The sequence below is a fragment of the Carica papaya genome, chromosome 9 (genome assembly GCF_054855325.1).
Source record: "Carica papaya isolate Zhongbai chromosome 9, ASM5485532v1, whole genome shotgun sequence".
In the NCBI taxonomy this organism is placed as follows: Eukaryota; Viridiplantae; Streptophyta; class Magnoliopsida; order Brassicales; family Caricaceae; genus Carica; species Carica papaya.
The window spans coordinates 4623946-4649992 of NC_142317.1; the positions used below are offsets into that span (position 1 = coordinate 4623946).

The window sequence follows — 26047 nt, forward strand, 5'->3', positions numbered from 1 at the left end:
ATTCCGATTTTTTAATTTTAATTTTCTTTTTTGTTTGGTTCGACTATTTAAAATTATCAACGTAAAAAAGTTGTTAATAAAGTGACCACGAGCCAGGCCCATACTGCCACTCCATCTACTTTCTTTTTCTCTCTGTTTTTTTTTTTTTTTTTCCCCATTTAATTATTAAATCCGCACAACTCCTGGTTTATATAATATATTATTATTATAGGAGTGTGTGTGTAATATTAACATGCCCAACATAATATGACAAAAATGTAATAGAGTTCCGTAAAGTAATAATACAAAGCAGCTTATGTACATAACTAGTAGTTATCATGTTAGAACGATCCCTTAAAAAAATGGGAGGCTCTTAAATCTGTTCGGCTTTACACAGTCAGACTGCATCCACCCAATTCTGTGATTCACGTTATCATACACCATAAGTTTTCCACGCAATGATATGTCTGCAAAAATCAAAGCAATGCAGTCAAACAAAATTGTGTAAACAAGGCCGAAAGTCGTAGTTGAGATAACTGGGCTGGCCCATATGGGTTACCAGCCATATGGGTTAAATTGTGCTCTCTTAGTTTGACAGGCCCATTAAACCCTGGGCTAAGCTGGTGGCCGGGACTGAATCTACAATCCAACCTAGTAAAAACTAATAATCACTAAACATGCACCCAATATAACACCTTGAAAGAGCAGCTTATGTACATAACTTTTCTAATTTCTGTAGCAGAAACGTGGACTGATTTTGTCTTTAACTATGAGAACTAACTAGAAAAATACAAAGTTCCCAAAAGTATTGGATCCTTAATGGGAAAGATAGATAGATAGATAGATAAAAATCGGGTGTCAGGAAATTTACTGCTAAAATTAAAAGGCAACACTTCTCCCAATCCAAGGGACATACCTCCAAGTATAATTGTTGATCCATCACGTACTTTGCTTCCATCAAGGATGCCTAAGCACACATTTCCCTTTTTCTGCAAAATAAAGTTCCATCAGAAACTATTGCAAATACAAACGTTTTCTTAAGGTAATATTTAAGAACAATCAAAGTGTACTTAGTTCAACTAAAAGATAGTAAAAATTCTTCATCAAACAAAAAAGATTTTATCTCCTATGAAATTTTACATAGAACTCAAACAATGCATTATAAATTCAATCAATTTGAATTTCATACTAAGATTGATTTTTATTATTTTTTAGTAAACTTAAATCCTCTCCTTGGTAAACAAAGTGCTTATTTATGAATAGGTTCTGTAAAATTTCTGGATTTGTTCTAAATATAGCCTAAACTACACCCTTGTAAAAGAGTTGAGAGATCCTTACGTTAATAATCAAGTAGCTCTCTGGTGGAAATCGAAGCTTTCTGGAGATGATCCACCATTTGCTCCCAAGTTGAAAGGTTAAAGTCTTGAAGAACTGCTTAACATCCGTAACAGATCTGCTTAAAAGAAGACAGTTAAGTTCACAGAGTCACTCATATTGACATCATTATTTTTCATGGACAGCAAGAGATTTGAAAAAAACCATTGTGGAGTCACTGACCATTTAAGTTAAACCCTTGACAACCTAAATGATAATTTCCTTTTATTGGGATAAGCACCAAGATCTAATATATTTATTTTCTCCTCATATACCTGATAGGGAATTTAGCCTGCCAACAAATGGGCAATGTTGGATCAGATGTATCACGGATGAATCCCAAGTCAGAAACTTCTTCAAGCTTCGTCAATCAACATTGAGTAATTAGTAGGACCATGAAAATGTTTTCTAAAAACTGTTTCTAATCTTTCAATCTGGCTATAGATTATAATACTTACAGAAGCCACCAACTCAGAATATGCCTGTTCAGGGAAGTATGTATAAGAACTGCCGGTGTCAAAAAGTACCCGTCTTCCACTTTTCTCACCCAAACTGAGTGGGTTATTTCCGTAACTCATCTTCATAATCTCCGTATGATAAAATCCTCTGAAAAGACCCCAAAAGAAAAGCAGGGTGAATCAGTCACCCAGAAAAAGCTCAATGGTAAGATTCACAAGAAATGGGGTCTGCAAGGGTAAGAGGAATATATGATTGCATGTACTAATGATATTTTGTGTTTAGACATTCATTGTTCTTCAAATGCACCATTAAATATGTTTAAGAAGTTGCGAATGTTTGCAAATGTTTCAAGGGAATTTTTCAAAAATAAACAATGCAGAAAAATATTCACTACAAAGTGATTACTTCTTGCAAACTCCACCTCTTTAATGAGTTTTCGTGTGGGAATCTTTTCTTTACTTTTAGAGTTTCTGTCTACTAAACGCCAAAGGACAGTAGAGAGTAAGAACAAAAAAGAGAAGCTTAGCAGATGCATACTTACATGGAATGGCCGTCAAGCATGGGGACCCATGCCATTCCCCATTGTGGGACTAAATCATCGCCTAGGAACATATATCCCCCACCACCAACATCAGTGGTTAGGCAATGGCCAACCACATTGTTAATGATCCCCTGATCTGCCAGCTGAGAAGGTAAGCTAACCTTGGCCCTGCTTAGTCCGAGGATTCCATCTGTCTTTACCAGTGTGTTTAGAAGTAGACCTTGCTGATCATATGCACACCTAAGTATAAAAGTTTTAAAAAATGCAGAAAACAGAATCTGGTTAGAAAGACTAAACATTTAAATGATCAAGAATAACTTCCAGAGGGATGAAGAAGTATACCCAAACACGACATTTAACTTGGTCACCGAGCCATTTGCAATCAACAGATGAAGCTCATCTCTTGCAAGAACACCAATCGAGGAGCTTTGATCAGCATATTCAATCTCATAGTCACACTGGTCACAAGCTTCGCAATACTGAGTCTTCTGATTTCTATGAACTTCTGCACACAGTGAATCCTTAGGAGGAACTAAATTGCCTCTCCTTGGCTTGTACAAAGGATTGGCTCCCTACATTAAATAATCCATCTGTTTAAAGATGATTTCTACCTCAAAATACTTGACAAAATATTCTTCATCATCTACAAGAGTTACCATCTTTACATGATGGCAGTATAGTTTTCTTTAACTCTCTCATTCAGCTCTGCTTCCTTGCAGACAGCAGATAGGAAGTATTTTTGCTCAAAACTTGAAAATCCGAAAAAAAAATAGTCCATAAATGAAAGGTATATCGGGAAGTAGTACAGGAACAGATAATTTAGCATGTCGATGCACCACAAGCATAGACAATCAACCTTTTGTTAGAGGATATATTTGGTTAGGAATCAAAAACTAATAGAGTTGGTTATGTACCTTTTCAACTAAGTTTGAGGTTGAGGGTCTAAGTGCTGCCTTGCGCAGCTTTTCAACTAGCAAAAAAGAAGTTTCATCTCCTTATATATCCATTTGTTATTGCCAATAAAGAATGATAATCAGCATCAGGAGTGAGATTTATATTCATATTTTTTGTCAAGTCCCAAAAATAAAATTAATAAAATTACTAAACCCTAACAAAGAGAGAGATCAAGATATTTTCAAAAGGACATTCTTTTAATAAAGGATATTTTTTAATCTTAAAATTTCTATCTCCGCTCATGTTATATCAGAGATTCAAGATATAGACACTTTTTAAGATGGTAGACCAAATGGAAATGTGGCCAAAGCCCAGAATGCTTGAACTGTAGGTCGTAAGGAACTATCAAACAAACAGTGGACGATAGACGTCTCCATTCAGTAAGCATACACAAAGATGGTAAGATAGAACTGAATGTGCGAAGGTGACAAGATAATATCTATCAGACATGTAGAGGAAACAGTTCTGTGATAAGTTTGACAAGTTCACACAATCAATCAGCCATTTTAAACTTCAACTAATCACCAGACAAGTAAATAAAGAAATCAAAGTTGTTAATTTCAGATCCTATTTGTAAACCTCATTCAGAAAACTTAGTCTTAGGTATTACCTTGGCACAACTGGTGCAAGGAGCATCACACTGAATCCATGTTAAGTCACTCCCAGTATCAATATCAAGATAATAAGTTCTCTGGGGATTTCCTACCAGCATGTATGTGAAATACAATCTGAAAGGAAGAAAAAAAAGAACAATTTGGAATTAGAATCACTATTGCCATCAGACAAATCTTAGGCAGCAGAAAGTATTAACCAACAGAAAAAAGGCAGGAAAAATAACATTAAATCATTCTAAATCTCTGCAAACTGATGCAAGCCATACATCAATACCATATATTTATTGAATTATGACACTTCATCTTCCATAATGGGAAAAGGCCACAATTGAAATATTTGTAATAGAAAAAAACTTCTAAATGAGTAAACAATAATATCAAAGGTAAAATTTGCTCTCACTTAAATGAAAAGAAGAAAAAAGATCCTATAGCATTATGTATTATCATCATGTGATCATGACACCTTCGGCACTAATTACATCAATATTGAAGTCACTGCGATCCTACAACCGCTTCCTACACCTGCAGATTTCCCTCACAATTCATTTCTCATACCAAATCCATCATTGATGACAACAGTACAAGCACTCTGCTGATGCTGCAACATCTGTATTTCTTCTTCATCCATCACATCCACTTCCTAAAGAAGGGTATTGCCACTTAACTCTCTCTATATAACCAGCATTAGAATTTTCTGTACTCCAGCATGGCTGACCACAGATGCTTTCCTGTAATTGTTAAATTAACACAACTTTTTTACCAGTGTTCTTACTCATCTTGCCTTCTCTGCAACCCGAGAAAAAGCCTATCAAAAGGGCACCAATATAAAAATAGCAGTAGGTTGACACAGAGCAGTATATCAAATTCACTTGATACAGTGTTTGTTCCACATAATCAGAAATAAAATTGCATAAACTATATTCTAAGCATTGTATAAGCCTTTGGAACAACCCCAAATCCTATTATATGGCATCATCTAAATGCTAAGAATATGAAAAATGCTCAAGTTAGTATATATACTAGAGGAGGGTTTTTCATATACCTTTGAGCAAAGGCACAAACTTCAACAGCAGAACTATAAAGGTAAAGTTCAATCCCGAGGCACAAAAAAGTAAAAGAAAACGCAAATTTATAACCGCAACAAAGCATTTTTTACAGGAAAAATTTATTCTATGTAGCGTATATTCCCTTTTATTAGTACTATAAGTAAAAATTGGAGTGACAATAATAATTAAACGAATACCCTTTGAACAAAACAATTACTCTTCATAAAGAAACATGCTAAAAAGAGGAATCAAAATAAAGTTAACTACATTGAATCTATAAAGCTCTCAAACCTTAACCGAAATCTTACCTGTAATCCTCTCACATTCACGTTTACCATATCAAGCAACAAGCTAAATGTAGGTGAATTTATGGCTGTCTACCGACAGAACAAGAAAGTGTAAGTAGACAAAAGCTAGAAAATCCACACTTACCCATCTGGGTAAACGTTGCCCCTGACAGGAAAAATGGCGGAGGAATCCCCAGAAGCAGCATTAGCAGAAACCATTTTGTTAATATTATCAGGTTTTACAAACCGATTATCTACTTTAGGCACAAAATCTCCTCTGTCCACGTCTACAAATCTCCCCAACTTGACTTCCAAATCCTCCTCCGACACCTCACGAATCCCCGATTTATGATACAGTGGGAACACGAAGGATTTTGATTTTTCATCTTCATTAGATCTTCTGAACTCCTCAAATGTACCCGAGAAAACGCAGCTGTAAAGAACTAGGGCAAGAAGAGAGATAGCAAGAAACCCCAAGAGCTTCCTCGGAGTACCCTCGAATCCCCTCGAGAACGAGAATTGGCGTCCGGCTACAGGTGGTGTTGGTGATTGAATTGGAACATTGCCTTGATCACGATCATGATCTTGATTATGGTGATAATTCTCATGGCTCTGGCTCGACTGTTGAAAATTCTCATTGGTGAGAGTGAAAGCAGTAATTGTTTTGCCTAATGAAGGATTATCAGGTGGAGGAAGAGTGATTATAACTACACCTTTGAGTTGTTGAGGTACTGAATCCTCAGAATTCATCTTCTTCCTCCAGAGTTGAAGAGCTTTTTCTTCTTGAGCAGATCAAAAGAGAAAGCAAAAGAAGAAGAAGAAGAAGAAGAAGAAGAGGATATGTTGAAAAAGAAGAAAGATTAAGCTACTTATCCATGGAGGTCACTGGTACGTGGTTGGTTGGGTCCAATGGAAGACTTGATCATCACTGAATTCTCATTGTAGCGAGCAAATTCAAAAAGTCAAATGTGAAAATATTACAATAAGTATGAAGGAAGGATCTAGGAACTTGACCAGTAAGAAACCAGAAACGGCCAATAGGCTCGGATGAGAAGATGACTTTCGGGACTTTGCTGTTTGACGAACAGCTACTCGGTTATTTGTTACCAAACAGAATACCATTTTTAACTCGGTCGATCCGAGTGTGAATTCATCTGCTGAGTTGACTCAGCTACAGCTTCTTATTCTATATATTAAAAATTTAGTAATTTACCAGGAAAATAATTGTATAATCAGAATTTTTTTTTTTTTTTTTAAATTGACCATTAATCTCCACTTTGTCTTACAATTATTCATTCAAAACCGTAGACATTATGTATAGACACATGAATAGTCCTCATTACTTATCAATAATATTTTTACAAAGAATTATTCAGAGTTGCAGCACTTATCAATGATATTTTTACAAAGAATTTTTCAGAATTGTAGCTTTACAAAAGAAAATTTAGCAGCATAACTAGCAGGTAGGCAATTCATCTTTTTCCCAGAATTGATGCAGATTAGCTCTGAAATGTAGGTTTTTGACTTGAGCATTTTGTCATCCGGTAACTGTCAGCTTATTAAACTGTATAATCGTAGGTAAGATATGATTAGCTTCGTCATCTGATTCTCGTGTAATTCTCCTCAGGTCGGGGCAGCCTGGGGGTGGATTTACTTTTTTCTTCGGCTCGCAGTACTGCACAGCTTTGTTGATTTTGGAGACGAAGCCTGGTGGCGGGTATAATGAAGCTACTTTCGCAGTCTTGGTAATGAAGCCTGGCGGTGGTTGAATTAAAGCTATCTTCTTCACTCGTTCCTTCGGCTTAACACGCAAGTGGTTATGAAAGAACGGATGTTGCAGAGCTTCAGCAGCAGATGGTCTCTTGAGAGGATCCCAAGAACAAAGTTTCGAAATCAAATCAATCGCAGCTTCACTTGCAGATGGAATTAAGCTTGAGAAATTCACAGCAGGAATCTCTGGAAACTCATAGTTCGCCAGGGCCTTTGCGAGATATATTCCAGTAGGCCAAGTCTCCATTGTTGGACTGCCTATGACGCTGCAAATTTTGTGAAGTTGATTATTCATGCCAGGAAACAGAGGACGCAAGATGAACATTTCTGCCATGATAACTCCCATCGCCCACATGTCAACTTCAGACCCGTACATGTATGATCCCATCAAGACCTCAGGCGCGCGATACCAACGAGTACCAACATAATCCGTGAAAGGTATATCTGAATTTCCTATTTCCTTGGAAAGACCAAAATCAGCAATCTTCATGACATTGTGATTACTAACCAACAAATTTTCAGGCTTCAGATCACGGTGAAAATATCCTTGACCGTGAACATGAGCCAATCCTTGAAACACCTGGAGACACCATGTACGAATTTCTGCCTCTGATAATCTATCTTTGCTGCGTTGTCTTCCTCGCAAAAGTTCGTAGAAGTCCCAGGGCATGTATTCAAATACCATAAAAACGACATTGTTTTCCATGATCACTTCTTTCAGATTCACCACATTGGGATGTTTGATTCGTCGAAGCGATTTCACTTCCGTGAGATTCAAGCAATCCTCCCAACTACTTAAACGGTTTCTCAGTTTCTTGATCGCAACAATTTCACCGCTCCTTCTGTCGATCGCTCGATACACGCATCCAAATCCTCCCTTCCCAACTTCGTTCATGAATAGAAAGTTTTCCATCTCTACAACAATATTATATATATATGTGCGTATACTTGGGCAATGCAGTGAGTGAACCAGAAAAAGCTTCGGGTACTTTCGTCTGAACAATCGATAACAAGAAGAATGAATGTATCTAAAAATAAGGCTAGCTGAAGAGACCGAGACCTTAACGGATATGATCAGAAACCAAATCGGTGATCGATCGGCAACGCAAAACGACACAAATCTTGTCCTTCTGGCGCAGTCAATTAATGATGCAAGAAGAAAATAGCAAGAAGGCTGAAGAAAACGACGCCATTAGCAGCCAAGAAAGCAGGTGATCGCAAGAAATTTTATCGAGAACTTCTTTCCGCTAAAACAAGAAGGCTGAAGAGAAGGACATCACTAATGGTCAAGAAAGCTGATGATGGCAAGAAATTATACTGAGAACTTCTTTCTGCTATGGAGAAAACAAGTAGGACTGTTTAGGAAAACTGAGGCTTTTATAAAGAGATGGAGCCTGGAAATCCTAGTCGGAAGAGGAAGACGAGACGGAGTCAATCCGGATTTGACTGGTTTTGAAATTACGTTTTTCCCTCCAAATACTAAATTAACTAAATTTAATGAAGTTCATAGTTCCCGACTCCCGGACTAATTAGAAGATATAGAAACTTTATTTAGCTAAAAAATCAATAATCGTGCTTAATTTTATTAATTAATTTAATAAGTTGTCATGCAAGTTAATTAATAAAATCCACCAAATTTTACTTTGATTACATAATTAATTCCTTTCAAATTTTTGAAAAATTAAGCATAAATATTTTATATTTTTATAAAAAATACAAAATTCATCACTGTTCAGTTTCGTCAGTGTTTATATTACTTTCACCTTGTTACATCTATCATTTTCTTAAAAAAGTAAACAATATTCTAATTTATCATAAATAATATATATTCAAATGTTAAACTAATTATAGTTGAAAAATATACTATACATAAACATACAATTGCTATTTACAGAGTAAAAAATTAAAAAAAATCATAATAAAATTTTATACCAGACAAAATATGTATTTTTCATAATAAATATGAAATAGAACAATTTATAAATAATTTTAATACATATATATATATATATATTGTAACACTCCAAGTTCGGGATTTAGGTTCAGGATGATTAAATTTATATTATTAATAATTTTAAAATTTTTTAATTTTAAGTTTTTAAAAATTTGAAAAAATATATATTTTGGATGTATTTAAAAATAATTTTTAAAAATTAGAGCTAAACTGAAAATAAAGAAAGACCAATTTGATATGAAAATTTAAAAATTGAGATAAAAGTGCAAAAATAGAAAAAGTGATTATGTAGGACGGCCACATCAGCAGCACGACCAGTCGTCGTGCGTCGCGTGGCTGACACGCGAATATGCGTTCCACGCAGGAGGCCACTCAGGCAATCCACGTGTCAACCGATCCAATGGTCCGGATTCACTCCTACACACACGAACGACCCAGATCTATTTCTCCTTCAGGTACGATCAAACAATCCAAGTGCCTTCAATCAGACGACTCTGATTCGCTTCCCAAATTAGCTAGATCTGATGGTGGAGATTGGGCCACGCAGGCCCAAACAAACGGCCTAAATTGAGGGAAGATGAGTATTTAAACTCCTTTTCTACTAAAACCCTAACACTAACCGTAACCAGTTCGTTGGAGAAGAAGAAGAAGGGCGACCGAAAGAGAAGTCGGCCACCGTCACTACTGCATTAGAGACCAAATCAACTCTGAAATGTGAGTTTTTTTCTTCTCGTTCGCTCTATTTTTTTATTTTAAATCACCCCAAACCCTTATTGACGCCAAAAAAGCAAATAAGAAGCCATAAACGGAGGGCAGAGCTTGATTGAGCCGTTGCACCCGAAATCAAAAAACCCTTCCGGTGAGCCCAAATCCTCTTTCCGTTCTCTTCCATTTTTCAACTATGGGTTATCTAACACATTTTCGATGCAGGGCGACCGAAGGAAGGATGCGATAGCAAGGAAGAAGTGGCAGAGCGTCCGCACCGAAAAACCAAAATCGTCATTAAGTTTCGGTTCTCCTCCTTTTTCACCAACAGAGGTCACCTAACCTCGAATTTCGTAGAGTTTCGTCCAGAACCAGCTGAAAGCTGCCTGACTGAGAGGAGGAACCACCATAGGCAGTGGGGCAAGTGCCGAAGTACGGCGCCGCCACCGTACCGGAATCCTAAATCGGCCCCTGAGAGAATTTTGACCCTTTTTGGCTGTTTTTTGCATATTTCTATGATATTTGACGTATATTTTACTTTTCACAGAAAAATTCAAGAAATCCGAGAACCAAGAACCGTCGAAAAATGTAGTAGAAAATGTGTTCCAGACACTGACCCGAAGTAAGAATTCCTCACCATTTCTCCCGTTATGGTTAAATGAAAGTTTAATAAATAATAAATAAAAAATTATAAATGTTAGTAACCCCTTTATTAATTAAATACAGGTCACCGATGAATCTAGTAACCAGTCAGTGTATAATTATCCCTACCTTATTTGTGTTGTCTATTTATTGTTATATAGCTTTACTTACCTACTGTTACTTCGTATCATTTAATTTATTGATTTTGATTGTTTTCTTATTTATTTAATTTATTCAACCGTTTTTATATTTATCCATTAATCTAATTTGAAACGAATATCTTAATTACGTGCCCTTGAATTACTGAATATTAATTTACATTTCCTATTAAAGGATCGTCCTAGTGTCCTGTAACTTTTTAATATGAGTGTTGTATGTATTTGGTGGCTAAATGGTGATACAGTATGTATATGCAATGTACCAAAAATGAAAGGGGCTTTCCAAGTGTCATGAGAAATGGTGTTCGAATATGGTACATAGGGTAAATTCTGTCGTAGATATTACCCTCAGTCGAACGGGGCTGAGGAATCTCATACCAGAAGGGGTTGGGAATTGTTTGATTACGCTCATTACTGGATAGAATATTGAAGCATTGGTATATTTGACGCTTATTACCGGACAGAATTTGGGGACGACCGATTAATTTATAGAATGGATACTTGGTCCACATGTAATTGGAACCTCTATGGATCCCTAACAACACCAGTAAGTAAGTAAAAAAGTAAGGATTGAGTACTGTTGGTCTTTTAAAATGTATGATGTGTATTACTATTCTGGTTCTTTCATTCATAAATGGTATATGAGAACTTAAAAGCGAGTAAGAAATAAATATTTTTAAATTAAATGAACTTATTTAAAAAATAAATAAGATACATTGGTTGTTTTACGATTTCTACAAATGTTTGATTTTTTCATATTTGTAGTAAAGTATTGATATTTTTACTGAGTTAGTGTAACTCATCGCCTTATTATTAACCATTTCATATCAAAACGACTAAGATTTGGATCCTAAACAGTAAGAAAGTTAGGAAAAAGATTGCCTCCCATTTTTATCAGAGTTACACAGCGGAGGTTGATCACATAGGTTTTTAATTTGCACTTTTCTTCCTTTTATGTTTTTTAAGGAGCATTCTCGTAACTTTATTGAACATTTTAATTAAACTGTGTAAAGAATATAACCCTAAATTATAAATTACTTCCACAAATCTTATAAACTAAGAAACAGAGTGACAACAATACCACCAGCATGTACCCAACAAAACAATCACTCTTCATAAAGGTCCTACAAACTATTATCAACTTTAAGCACAAAACATCCTATGTCTACGTCTACAAATCTCCCTAACCTAACTTTCAAATCCTACTCCAACACCTTAGGAATCTTCGATTTGTGATTCAATTGAACACGAAGGACTTTGGGTTTTTATCTTCATTAAGTCTTCTCAACTCCTCAAATGTATCATAGAAGAAACAACTGTAAAGGACTAGGGGAAAATGAGGATTTATTTCTACTCCGCCCATAATACTACACAACTTTTGTGGATCTTGGATACGAAGCCTAGTGGCTGCGGGTATAACGAAGCTGCTTTTGCAATCTTAGTAACGAAGCCTGGTGGTGGTTAAATTGAAGCTATGTTCATCACTCATTCCTCTGGTTTAACCCGCATGTGATCCTGAAAGAAAGGATGTTGTAGAGCTTCAGCAACAGATGGTCTCTTGAGAGGATCCCAAGAACAAAGTTTTGAAGTTAGATCAATTGCAGCTTCACTTGTAGATAGAATTAAGCTTGAGAAATTCACAGCAGGAATCTCTAAAAACTCATAGTTCCTCGTGGCGTTTGCCAGATAGGTTCTAGTAAGCCAAGTCTCCATTGTTGGACTGCCTATTATGCTGCAAATTTTCTGAAGCTGATTATTCATGCCAGGAAACAGAGGACAGAAGATGAACACTTCCGCCATTATGGTTCCCATCGCCTACATATCAACTTGTGGTCCATACACATTAAATCCCATTAAGACTTCAGGGGCACGATACCAACGAGTACCACCACAATCTGTGTAAGGTATACTTGAATTTCTTATTTTTTTCGAAAGACCAAAATAAGCAATCTTTATAACACTGCAATCATTTACCAATAAGTTTTCAGGTTTAAGATCTCGGTGAAAATATCCTCGACAGTGAATCATTGGCTAGTCCTTTAAGCACTTGAAAACACCAGTTGCAAATTTCAACCTCTGATAAAGGATCCTTACTGCGCTTTCTTCCTTATAACAGTTCGTTAAGGTTCCAATGCATGCATTCAAATAACATATAAACGACACCGTTTTCCATTATCACTTCTTTTAGATTGACCACATTGGGATGTTTGATTCATTGAAGCGATTTCACTTCAGTTAGACTAAAGCAATCCTTCCAACTATTGAAACGAGTTCTCAATTTCTTGATGGCAACAATTTTGTCACTCCTTTTTTCGACGGCTCGATACACACTTCCAAATCCTCCCTTCCCAACTTTGTTCAAGAATAGAAAGGTTTCCATCTTTACACAAAAATATGTATATGTACCTTCGAAATGTAGTGAGTAAACCAGAAAAAGCTTCGTATCCAAGATTTATCATGCAAGTTGGTTAATAAAATGATAATTTATCAATAACTCCTCCAAATTTTATTTTGATTAGATATTTATACGAAATATAAAAATGGTCATTGTTAAATCTCGTCTCCATGTCACACGTAGCATTTCCTTAAAGTTTACTAACAATATTCTAATTTGTCATAAATAATATATATAAATTTGATTTATAGAGTAAAAATTAAATTAAATTAAAATATAAATTTAATCAGATATTACTGTTAAATTTACCTTTCATTATTCTAAGTCTGTTTTTTTTTTTCTTTTTTTTTTATATTGTAATTGTTAAAACAGGGTTGTTTCAATTAAAGAGGATTTCTTTATTAAAATTTTCATCTTCGAAATTATTAAAATTTTAAACCGGATAAAATTAGAATATGATAATTATAATAATAAAACTAATAATAATAATAATTACAATCAAAATGACATTTCTTACCATCACGAAATAATTTAGTTTTCTTTGTAATTATTCTTACTAAATTTTACACCAAATTGTTGTTATTATTATTCATTTATTTATTTTAATAAATAAAATTTGAGTGTGATAATATTTTTTTTAATTTGATTAAATTATGACCCGCTATAATAAATGTAGCACCCGGAAAGGAGGAAAAAAAAAAAAAAAAAAAAAAAAAAAAAAAGGGCGGCCACGTCAGCAGCCACGCCAGCAGGCCCGGTCAGCAGTCCCGGCCAACCAGGGCCTGCCACGTGGCAAGACCGCGTCACTCCAAAAGGAGCCACGTTGGCGATCCGCGTGGGTGCGATCCGACGGCCCAGATCAATCACGCGATCGGACGGCCCAGATTCAATCGCACGGACGGCCCAGATTCAATCAAAAACGAACGGCCCAGATTAAAACAAAATGAACGGCTGTGATCAAAAGGCAAGGGGTTATAAATAGAACCTCCACACCAGACCACAAACCCTAGCCGCCAGCCGCTCGCCGGAGAAGACGAACCAGAGGCCGACCGCCGCCACCCGCCGCCACTCGCCGCCGCACCGGGGAAATTTCCGACCGCCGATCGAGGTAAATTTCATACCCCCGACTCGTTTTTCCCCACTGATTCCTCCTATGGCCAAATCGAAGCCGAAATCCCGGCCAAACGGCCGGAATACGCGGCCGAAGCCCAGCGGCACCGCCGCGCCCCCTCTCGGTTTTTGCCTCCGACGAGGCCCTTCCCGGCCTCCGTTCGATGCAATTTTTATATCATCGTGATCACCATTCTTTTCTCTACAGGTTGACCGAAGCCAAATCACCAAAACACGAACTTCGCCGGAGAGTCGCCGTACCCGAGAGCGCCGCCGCCGGTAAGCTCCGTTTTTCCGTGATTTTTTGGCCCCCCGAGGGCCCTAGGGTTGTTTTCTGACAAGGACCAATGCGAGTGTGGCCGAATTCGGCCAAAAACGGCCGAAAACAGTCAACCCGAGGCGACTCGCCGCCGCTGCCGTCGCCGGAGCACGGCGGAGCCGCCGTGCCGGAGTTGCGATTTGGGTCGAAAGAGGCCCTGGGCCTAATTTGGATTTTTTTTGGAACCCGTGCAGGTACTGTTAGCGTGTTTCAGTTCCCCGGGAAAAATTCAGGGGAAAATTAGGGACAGCCTGCAGGCGCACTGTGAATCGTATTCGGATCCCGAAAACAAGTAAGGACCCCTCACCCTATTTCCTATCACGGTATTAAAGTTCAAAATGATAAAACAGTATTTCTTGAATTAACGCATGTGTGAAATTGCTTAAGGTTGCTAATGGAGCCCGAGTATAGTGTGATTGATGATTTACTGTTATTTGGCCTGTTTACAGCTTTAAATGCAAAATGAGGTTTGATGTGTTCATTTTACAGATTTGTGTGCATGCACTACGTTTTTATTAATTATGGGTTGAATGACTGAAAAACTGATACTGTATGTTGTCTGTTTGGTATGAATTACGATTTGCTTGTTTAAATGTGAATTGATGATGCTGATTGAGGAAAAGGAAAAATGAAAGATTGTGTAAACTGATAATTGTATTATGGGGGTCAGCCTGACTAGATATCCTGGGAGATGGTGGACGGACCGGGTCCGTAGGGAACCCTACCGGGATTGTGGTCTCACATGCCGGACGGGGTATGGAGATCTTATGGTTTTGGCGCCCATACCGGACGGGGTATGGGGACGGCCCGTTTCACCCTCATACCGGACGGGGTATTGAGGTTTATGGTTTTGGCGCCCATACCGGACGGGGTATGGGGACGGCCCGTTTCACCCTCATACCGGACGGGGTATTGAGGTTCATGGTTTTGGCGCCCATACCGGACGGGGTATGGGGATGGCCCTGGAAACTGATTATGAATGTTAAAGGTTAACGGGTAGCGGAACCCCTATGGACCCCCACGGATACTAGTAGGCTGGTAAATGAGAAAAAAAGATATGTTGTACAATGATTGAATTACAAGAGGCGTGATAAGTGTTATGTTTTACAGCTTAGATTATTCAATGATTATGATAATGTTATTGTTTTTCTCATATTGTTTTCATAAATTCCACCAAGGTAAGTGGATGGTAAAAGATTTATTATTGATAAAAGGTTTTGTTGTTAATAAACGAGTTTATTGTAAATTATACTCCATTGGTCTTTTTGTGGTTTTCTACCCACCTTTATCTCCGTGACGGTGAGATATCGTGATGTTCTTACTGGGCTAGTGTAGCTCACTCCTTAATTAACCATTTCAGATCAGGAAGACATGGTTCCCGAGCCCGTTCCGCAGGAGGACGACGAAGGGGATGCCTAGAGACTCTGTAGTCATACACATAGTTTATTTTCGAGTTTTCTTTCTTAGTTAGTTTAACCTTTTATATTTTAAGTACGTTTGTTTGGTTTTTCATGTAAGGGATGTTAACTTTAAATTTTGATCTCGCTTCCGCATTCGATATATTTAAATACTCATTTCATTTTAATATTTTCCGGGGACGTTACAGTTGGTATCAGAGCCGCATTTCCTCGGACCCATCCCTTACACTATAGTCCTTTAAAGAAATACTCACCGATTGGTCGTTACTCAACCATTCCTTGTAAATGCAGGTACACAGAAATGAGGAGAGGAAGGCCCCCACTAAACCGAGCGGCCCAAGATAATTCGCTTCGGGAGGATTTGGACAGATTATATGAGATGGTGGAAGCTCTCGTAGCTGCTCAGCGAAGGCAAGAGGAGAGAAGGGAGTTACCCGGACCTCCTCCGCTAGCGCAGGTTGAGCCCCCGTTACAGCAGGCTGATCCCGAGCCACCCCGGCAGGAGCCTGTTCCTCCACAGTACCACCCGGCACCACAGCCGCGGTACGACCCGGTACCACAGCCACGGTACCAACAGGTACCGCCACAGCACATTCCAGTGCCCCCACCCCATCAGCAGGCGCCACCACAGGGTCCCCCAGTTCACCCTCAGCCGGCCCCAGTTCCTTTACCTCGTGACCCCGCTCCCTCCTTGATCGACCCTGGCTTCATAGAGAGGTACAGGAGACTGAACCCTTCTACTTTTTCGGGAGAATCCTCTTTTGAAGAGGCCCAATACTGGCTGGCGGAGACTGAGCGAGCCTTTGAGACCTTGGGAGTAATTCCTGAGCAGAGGGCTGCCATTGCCTCCTACATGCTGGTAGGGGAAGCAGTACGCTGGTGGGAGCTCAAGCGGGCCACCCTGCCTGTACCAGTTACTTGGGAGCAGTTCCTAGCGGCTTTCCATGCGGAGTATCTCCCTAAGCACATCCAACATTTAAAGGAAATTGAATTTGCTCAGTTGGTCCAGGGTAATATGACAGTGTCGGAGTATGCCCGCAAGTTCCTGGAGCTGGGCCGACATGCCCCGGAGACATTGTTGGATGAGGGCCGAAAGGCCAGGAAATTCCAGTGGGGTCTCCGCCCGGCGATCAGACAGCACTTGTTGGTGATGGAGCTCGAGACATATTCGGCAGTCCTGGCAAAGGCGCAGATCATAGAAAGGAGCTTCGACACCCGCCCTCAGCTAGCGGGAAGTTCCCGACCTTCAGCCCCGCTCCGCAGGCCAGCGCCTACCATGCCGGTCCAACCCAGCAAGAGACCCAGGCCTGCCGCTCAGGGCCCTCCTCAGGCTATGGGGGCAGCTCGTGGGAAGATCTGCCAGTACTGCGGCAGGGATCATGGGGACCGACCCTGCTACCGCCTCAACAACACCTGTCGCATATGCGGCAGTGCCCAGCACTATGCGAGGGAGTGTCCTAGGAACCAGAATCAAGGGAGGCCTCCAATCCAGGGCAGAGTTTACAACCTTACCCAGAAGGATGCCGATGCAGACCCGGACGTGGTACATGGTATGTATACTATCTCTGGCCACATTGCTCATATTTTGTTTGATACTGGTGCATCACATTCTTTTATTTCACATGTTCTTGCTTCCAAAATTTGTGTACCACCTGATAGACTTGATTCATTATTGTTTGTATCTACCGCTGGGGGGGAGACATTACTAGGAGAGGTTGTCTACAGGGCATGTGCCGTGGAGATAGCAGATAGGAAATTGAGGGTAGACCTGATAGGGTTGGACACAGGGGATTTTGATGTAATCCTAGGAATGGATTGGCTGGCGGCGTATCACGCCACCATAGACTGCTTCAATAAAAAGATTGTATTTAATCCTCCCAACGAGGAGCCATTTACAAGTTAATAAAATTATTCGGCACTGATTCTCCCTAATGACAAATTCTTTTCTTCTTAATTCCCAGTGCGTTGATATTGTATTTTCCCTAACTAGGTAAACCCAAGAAGGAAGTTTGTATCCAAGAGATTCCAGTAGTCCGAGACTTTCCAGACGTATTTCCGGATGAACTGTCCGGTCTACCAGGGGACAGAGAGGTCGAGTTCACCATAGACTTACAGCCAGGAACCCAACCCATCTCGGTAGCTCCTTACCGAATGAGCCGCATCGAGATGGAAGAGCTAAGGAAACAAATCACTGAGCTACAAAACAGTGGCTTCATTAGACACAGCATTTCCCCATGGGGTGCCGGGGTTACTTTTGCAAAGAAAGGAGATGGAACGTTGAGACTGTGTATTGATTATAGAAGGATAAACAAGGTAACAATTAAAAACAAGTACCCTCTCCCCCGGATTGATGACCTTTTCGATCAGTTGCAGGGTGCACAGGTCTTTTCTAAAATAGATCTACGATCAGGTTACCATCAGGTAAAAGTGAGAGCAGAAGACATCCCCAAGATGGCATTCCGAACCAGGTACGGACACTATGAGTTCCTGGTTATGCCGTTTGGGCTAACCAACGCCCCGGCCATCTTTATGGATCTAATGAACAGAATCTTCAGAGAGTTCTTGGATAAATTTATCATCGTGTTCATCGATGATATCTTAGTCTACTCAAAAAGTAGAGAAGAACATGCTCATCATCTTGCCCAAGTCCTCCAGGTACTCAGGGAAAAGAAGTTGTATGCAAAGTTGAGCAAGTGTGGATTTTGGCTCGAGCAAACCGCCTTCCTAGGACATGTTATATCGAAGGAAGGGGTGTCGGTGAACCCCGAAAAGGTTGAAGCGGTACTTGGTTGGAAAAGGCTGACAACAGTTAAGGAAATTCGCAGTTTCCTAGGGATGGCGGGTTATTACCGCCGGTTTGTCGAAGGGTTCTCCAGTCTAGCGGCCCCTCTAACCCGACTCACAAAGAAGAATGCAAAGTTTGATTGGAATGAGAACTGCGAAAGGAGTTTTTCAGAATTGAAGAAGCGACTGACTACTGCACCCGTGCTGGCTCTACCGAGTGGATCAGGAGGGTATACAGTTTATAGTGATGCCTCCTATCTGGGCCTGGGTTGTGTCCTGATGCAGCATGGAAAGGTTATAGCATATGGGTCTAGACAGCTAAAGAATCATGAGAAGAACTATCCTACCCATGATTTGGAGCTTGCCGCAATCATACACGCCTTGAAAATCTGGCGCCATTATTTGTATGGAGAGACCTTTCAGATCTACACCGATCATAAGAGCTTGAAGCACATCTTCACTCAGAAGGATCTCAACATGCGTCAGAGAAGGTGGATGGAACTCCTCAAGGACTATGATTGTGACATCCTATACCATCCAGGTAAGGGCAACGTAGTAGCCGATGCCCTCAGTAGGAAGAGTGCAGGCACCCTAGCCCATCTGATGGTTTCGGAATGCAGGTCCATTGGGGCTACGCAGCAGGTTCGACTGCAAGATCTGAAGAGGGCCACATGTTTGAGCCACCTAGCAGTCCAACCCGAGCTAATCCAAAGAATAAAGGAAGCCCAGTCAATCGACTCCGCCCTAGTAAACCGCAAGAAGGATGCAGAACAGGGAGTGAACTCAGAATTTCAGATCTCTGCCGACGGATTGATTCGTTTCAAGGACAGAATGTGTGTCCCAGACGACAATGAATTAAAAAGAGACATCATGACAGAGTCCCATAGTTCAAGGTTCGCCATGCATCCAGGAAGTACAAAAATGTACCAAACTATGCGACCCCGATTCTGGTGGAATGGGATGAAGAGAGATATAGCCGACTTTGTATCTAAGTGCTTGGTATGTCAGCAGGTCAAAGCAGAACATCAACGCCCAGGGGGGTTGCTTCAGCCTTTACCGATTCCAGAATGGAAGTGGGAACACATCACCATGGACTTCGTATCGGGACTACCCAAGGCACGATCGGGACACGATGCCATATGGGTAATTGTTGACCGACTCACTAAGTCTTCCCACTTCCTGGCCATCAGAATGACTGATTCGTTGGACAAGTTGGCAAGAATGTATGTCCGGGAAATAGTCAGACTGCATGGGGTCCCAGTAACAGTGGTATCCGACAGGGATCCCAGATTCACTTCTCGGTTTTGAAATAGTTTCCAGCAAGCTATGGGAACAAAGCTGTCCCTCAGTACTGCCTTCCACCCCCAAACCGATGGACAATCAGAGAGGACAATCCGTACGCTGGAGGATATGCTCCGAGCTTGTGTCCTTGACTCCGGAGGCCATTGGGACGACCATCTACCCCTGATAGAGTTTGCCTACAACAACAGTTACCAAGCAAGCATCGGCATGGCCCCATACGAGGCGCTTTACGGGCGTCCGTGCAGGTCACCGATTTGTTGGGAGGAAGTGGGCGATAGAAGATTGTTTGGCCCGGATTTAGTGGAAAAAACCACGTCCAAGATAGTTAAGATCAAGAAGAACATCCAGACAGCTCAGAGTAGGCAAAAGAGTTATGCTGATACCCGAAGGAGGGACCTGGCCTTTGAGAAAGGTGACCGGGTGTTTCTTAAAGTCACCCCCTTCAAGGGAATTAGTAGGTTCGGCAGAAGGGGAAAATTAAACCCCAGATACATTGGACCCTTTGAAATCTTAGAGAAGATTGGTACCACTGCCTACAGACTTACACTGCCCCCTGAGCTCTCCCGGGTTCACAATGTGTTTCATGTATCTATGCTGCGCAAGTACAATCCGGACCCTTCTCATGTCGTGGCTCATGAACCGCTCTCACTCCGAGAACACTTGTCTTATGAAGAAGTACCGGTCAGTATCACGGACCGAGAAAGCAGAATACTCCGTAACCGGGAAATATCATTTGTAAAAGTCTTGTGGCAGAACCACACGCCTAGGGAGGCGACTTGGGAGCTGGAATCAGAATTTAGGGCCCAATATCCTCATCTGTTTGATCAAGAGTAATGAGGCAAATTTGGGGACCAAATTTCTTTATGGGGGGGAGAGTTGTAGCACCCGGAAAGGAGGAAAAAAGAAAAAAAAAAAAAAAAAAAAAGGGCGGCCACGTCAGCAGCCACGCCAGCAGGCCCGGTCAGCAGTCCCGGCCAACCAGGGCCTGCCACGTGGCAAGACCGCATCACTCCAAAAGGAGCCACGTTGGCGATCCGCGTGGGTGCGATCCGACGGCCCAGATCAATCACGCGATCGGACGGCCCAGATTCAATCGCACGGACGGCCCAGATTCAATCAAAAACGAACGGCCCAGATTAAAACAAAATGAACGGCTGTGATCAAAAGGCAAGGGGTTATAAATAGAACCTCCACACCAGACCACAAACCCTAGCCGCCAGCCGCTCGCCGGAGAAGACGAACCAGAGGCCGACCGCCGCCACCCGCCGCCACTCGCCGCCGCACCGGGGAAATTTCCGACCGCCGATCGAGGTAAATTTCATACCCCCGACTCTTTTTTCCCCACTGATTCCTCCTATGGCCAAATCGAAGCCGAAATCCCGGCCAAACGGCCGGAATACGCGGCCGAAGCCCAGCGGCACCGCCGCGCCCCCTCTCGGTTTTTGCCTCCGACGAGGCCCTTCCCGGCCTCCGTTCGATGCAATTTTTATATCATCGTGATCACCATTCTTTTCTCTACAGGTTGACCGAAGCCAAATCACCAAAACACGAACTTCGCCGGAGAGTCGCCGTACCCGAGAGCGCCGCCGCCGGTAAGCTCCGTTTTTCCGTGATTTTTTGGCCCCCCGAGGGCCCTAGGGTTGTTTTCTGACAAGGACCAATGCGAGTGTGGCCGAATTCGGCCAAAAACGGCCGAAAACAGTCAACCCGAGGCGACTCGCCGCCGCCAGCGGCGGCGCCGTCGCCGGAGCACGGCGGAGCCGCCGTGCCGGAGTTGCGATTTGGGCCGAAAGAGGCCCTGGGCCTAATTTGGATTTTTTTTGGAACCCGTGCAGGTACTGTTAGCGTGTTTCAGTTCCCCAGGAAAAATTCAGGGGAAAATTAGGGACAGCCTGCAGGCGCACTGTGAATCGTATTCGGATCCCGAAAACAAGTAAGGACCCCTCACCCTATTTCCTATCACGGTATTAAAGTTCAAAATGATAAAACAGTATTTCTTGAATTAACGCATGTGTGAAATTGCTTAAGGTTGCTAATGGAGCCCGAGTCTAGTGTGATTGATGATTTACTGTTATTTGGCCTGTTTACAGCTTTAAATGCAAAATGAGGTTTGATGTGTTCATTTTACAGATTTGTGTGCATGCACTACGTTTTTATTAATTATGGGTTGAATGACTGAAAAACTGATACTGTATGTTGTCTGTTTGGTATGAATTACGATTTGCTTGTTTAAATGTGAATTGATGATGCTGATTGAGGAAAAGGAAAAATGAAAGATTGTGTAAACTGATAATTGTATTATGGGGGTCAGCCTGACTAGATATCCTGGGAGATGGTGGACGGACCGGGTCCGTAGGGAACCCTACCAGGATTGTGGTCTCACATGCCGGACGGGGTATGGAGATCTTATGGTTTTGGCGCCCATACCGGACGGGGTATGGGGACGGCCCGTTTCACCCTCATACCGGACGGGGTATTGAGGTTTATGGTTTTGGCGCCCATACCGGACGGGGTATGGGGACGGCCCGTTTCACCCTCATACCGGACGGGGTATTGAGGTTCATGGTTTTGGCGCCCATACCGGACGGGGTATGGGGACGGCCCTGGAAACTGATTATGAATGTTAAAGGTTAACGGGTAGCGGAACCCCTATGGACCCCCACGGATACTAGTAGGCTGGTAAATGAGAAAAAAAGATATGTTGTACAATGATTGAATTACAAGAGGCGTGATAAGTGTTATGTTTTACAGCTTAGATTATTCAATGATTATGATAATGTTATTGTTTTTCTCATATTGTTTTCATAAATTCCACCAAGGTAAGTGGATGGTAAAAGATTTATTATTGATAAAAGGTTTTGTTGTTAATAAACGAGTTTATTGTAAATTATGCTCCATTGGTCTTTTTGTGGTTTTCTACCCACCTTTATCTCCGTGACGGTGAGATATCGTGATGTTCTTACTGGGCTAGTGTAGCTCACTCCTTAATTAACCATTTCAGATCAGGAAGACATGGTTCCCGAGCCCGTTCCGCAGGAGGACGACGAAGGGGATGCCTAGAGACTCTGTAGTCATACGCATAGTTTATTTTCGAGTTTTCTTTCTTAGTTAGTTTAACCTTTTATATTTTAAGTAGGTTTGTTTGGTTTTTCATGTAAGGGATGTTAACTTTAAATTTTGATCTCGCTTCCGCATTCGATATATTTAAATACTCATTTCATTTTAATATTTTCCGGGGACGTTACAATAAAATTTAATTTAGTCAGTACAATTTCAATACAACACTAATAAGTTAAATTTTTAATTATTTGAATTAAGTATATAATTAATAATTTTAACAATTAAATCAACATATTGACGGCAACAAAATTTATTTATTTCTAATTTTTGTCCATGCTTTGTTATTATCTCCTCAAAAAATTGTCCATATGTGTGATAATTACCTTTAATTTTGGTGCTAGTTTCTTGTTAAGGACGCGTATTTTGAGAATAAATATAATGTAGAACATTTTATGAATAAATTTAACATATATATTTTATATTTTTATTAAATAATTAATAATCTTATTATATTAGATAACGTAAAATATTTTATGAATAAACATGATGTAAAATATTTTATTAAATATTTTGTTTTTAAAATTTTTATTATATTAGATGGAGGCTTCTACTATATTTATGAAATAACTAATAATCTTATTTTTTTAAGTTATAACTACATGTGTTTATTGGTTTAAAATCAAGCTAAATCACAGTATAATATTTGACTATTTTCAATTTGAACCAAATTGACTTTTATATTATTTAAAATAACTCTTGCATTTTTTGTATTAAAAATTTATATATTTTTAAAATTGTTTAAATATAAAATTTTTTAGGAGAACATAATTTAGTTTAAATAATACATTTCATATTCCTTATTAAAAAAATTGAATTATTATTAGTATATATGTATAAATTAATTAACAAAATACATAAATTTAAACAAAAAAAAAAAAAAATTTACAAGCAACTAATACATACATTACACAAATATCCCTCACACATGTTATTTAAAATTTTTAAATAATTAAATATTTTTATGGAAATTAAAAATTATTAAAAATGTCTCATTGTATCCTTCATTAATTAAGAACAATTTAGACGTTGACTTTTAATTTACCGTTTGTGCCTATAAATTTCTTCTTGCATTTGGCATTAGTTCTCTTCCTTAATTATTTTTTTCTCTAACAATAAGGAATGGAAACGACATGGTTTTGGGAGCAAGAAAAAAAGAAGAGGTTGTAATATGGGAAAAGAGAAAGAGATAAGTGAAGAGAGAGAAGACGGGTGGGTCTGGGTTTCTGCTTGCTCAAGAAAGAGAAAAATGAGGGGAACCCAAGAGCTAGATATAAGAGGGTGAGAGGAAGCATTTGAGCAAGAAAAGAAAAAATCACTGAGAGAGAAGTAACACCCCATTTTTTTTTTCTCTAGCGACGTAATCTCAAACAGTTCAATGTGACGAATACTAGAATTTCATTCCAAATCAGTCACACACAAAAAGAAAACTACCACAACCTATTGCTCAATGTCAAATAGAAACATTCAATCGTAAATGCATCAATACAGTAGAGTACAAATTCATACATCCTCAGTTGACATACAATCTACATTATTACCAACTATGTAAGTTCCTAATTCTACCGGTAGTAATCTCTGCTCCGTTTTCTCTATATACTAGGTTCAGAAATCGCCAACTCCGATCCCGACTTCATCTCTACTTCATCTGTAAATAATAAAGAATGAGTACATATAACTCAATACAGTAAAATTTAAGTCACAAGTATAACATACAAACCAAATTAAAACTCCATTTTTATATGTTTTCTCTTTCCGTTGCCTAAGTCATACTTTCTTACTACTCTTTAACTCTACGGTATTATTACGTCTCCCCAGTAGTTAATCGTTATTCATATTAGGTGTAATCATCCCCCGATATCACTCCCTTGGCCTTGACTAGGCCGCTCATCCACACGGTTATTCTCATCCGTACCAGTATCGACGATCATTATTTACTCTTCTATCACTCGACCCCTAGTTGGCCACTCACACCCACCAGTACTATTTTCTTCCATCATCAACATCGGTAACTCAACACCTTACCCGTTGGAGACCCCCAAATATCACAACTATCGGTGATTGACTTACTCTTTCAAGGTAACAACAACCAATATCGGCGTCCTCCAACTCAACCACCTCTAAGATAATTTTACCCCGTTCCTACTCAAGATGCCCAGTAAACTCGCATACTTAACCCCCCACGACGGGTATTCCAACATAAACTATTCCTAAACCAAAAATGTTGTCCTGAAACTCTTAAATTCTTTAACATATTTACAGAACCTACACACACATCCCCATACAACACACACTCACACTTAGCACATGTACACCATTACACCTCTACACTGAGTGCTCACCTATACAATTCCTAAATTTACAACATCTACACCAACATACATTCACATGCAACGCACACCCACGCACAACACATTTACACCAATACACCTATATTCCAACCACACACACACACAACCACTACAGGCTTACATTTTCTGCTCCCTAATTTCCAAAATACTCACACTCCACCCTTACCTGCCTACACTCCTTGTTAGCAACTAATCCACTCTTTATCCCTTTCTTCCCTTCTCTTCATTTGTCTCGGCTTTCCGTCATCTTCTTCTTAGCAGTATCACTCTCTCACAGCACACTACCTCTCCCTATCTTCCTCTTTCAGCTTCTATCCTACTACCCTCCTATACTCATTATGCCTCTAACCGTTCCCCTCTCCATACCTCTCTTGCCTCTCCTTCGTTTACCTCAGCTTCCATCCGTGTGCATTCTGTCCGTTCAAAGTCACTCCAACTCACCTCACCTCCCTACTACCTTTTCATTCACCGTATTCCTTCCTCTAACGATAACTCACTCACTAACCGAACTCATCAATCTCTCCTCTCGCAGCTTCCTCCATTACCCTCTATTCATAGTTCTAATCCACATTTCCACAAACTCACAGTCTCTTTCCACTCTCCTATTCCATCTATCATAGTTTCCTACTCCATTTCCTAAGCTGTTCATATATTTCATCAAAACTTACGGTCACAACTCCACATTTCATCCTCATCCTACACTTGAAACTTAAATTTTACCATACCTATAGTCTCCATTTTTTCTTTCTGCACTTCCGTAGCCGCACC

At 40.1% G+C, this 26047-nt stretch overlaps 1 protein-coding gene and 1 pseudogene across 1 annotated transcript; both read right to left on the minus strand.

The window, feature by feature from the left end:
• Window positions 1–247: 247 nt before the first annotated feature.
• On the minus strand, window positions 248–6443 carry LOC110820536 (Eukaryotic aspartyl protease family protein). Its single transcript, XM_022050027.2, has 9 exons — window positions 5400–6443; window positions 3918–4035; window positions 2696–2925; window positions 2354–2593; window positions 1812–1959; window positions 1629–1714; window positions 1318–1432; window positions 896–968; window positions 248–446 (listed from the first exon to the last, which is right to left on the minus strand). Exons 1-9 carry the CDS (start codon window positions 6002–6004, stop codon window positions 334–336), a joined length of 1728 nt encoding a protein of 575 aa, XP_021905719.1. The 5' UTR covers window positions 6005–6443; the 3' UTR covers window positions 248–333.
• Window positions 6444–6597: 154 nt separating this feature from the next.
• LOC110820332 (cyclin-dependent kinase F-4 pseudogene) lies at window positions 6598–8581 on the minus strand (annotated as a pseudogene).
• Window positions 8582–26047: the final 17466 nt, after the last annotated feature.

What these genes read in the sequence shown, in the direction of transcription:
- LOC110820536 (XM_022050027.2), bottom strand. Translation starts at nt 6,004, where the DNA reads ATGAATTCTGAGGATTCAGTACCTCAACAACTCAAAGGTGTAGTTATA. An exon ending in AAGTTAAATGTCGTGTTTGG is followed by an intron (nt 2,594 to 2,695) that starts GTATACTTCTTC and finishes TTTTATACTTAG; the next exon opens with GTGTGCATATGATCAGCAAG. An exon ending in ATCAACAATTATACTTGGAG is followed by an intron (nt 447 to 895) that starts GTATGTCCCTTG and finishes TGATTTTTGCAG; the next exon opens with ACATATCATTGCGTGGAAAA.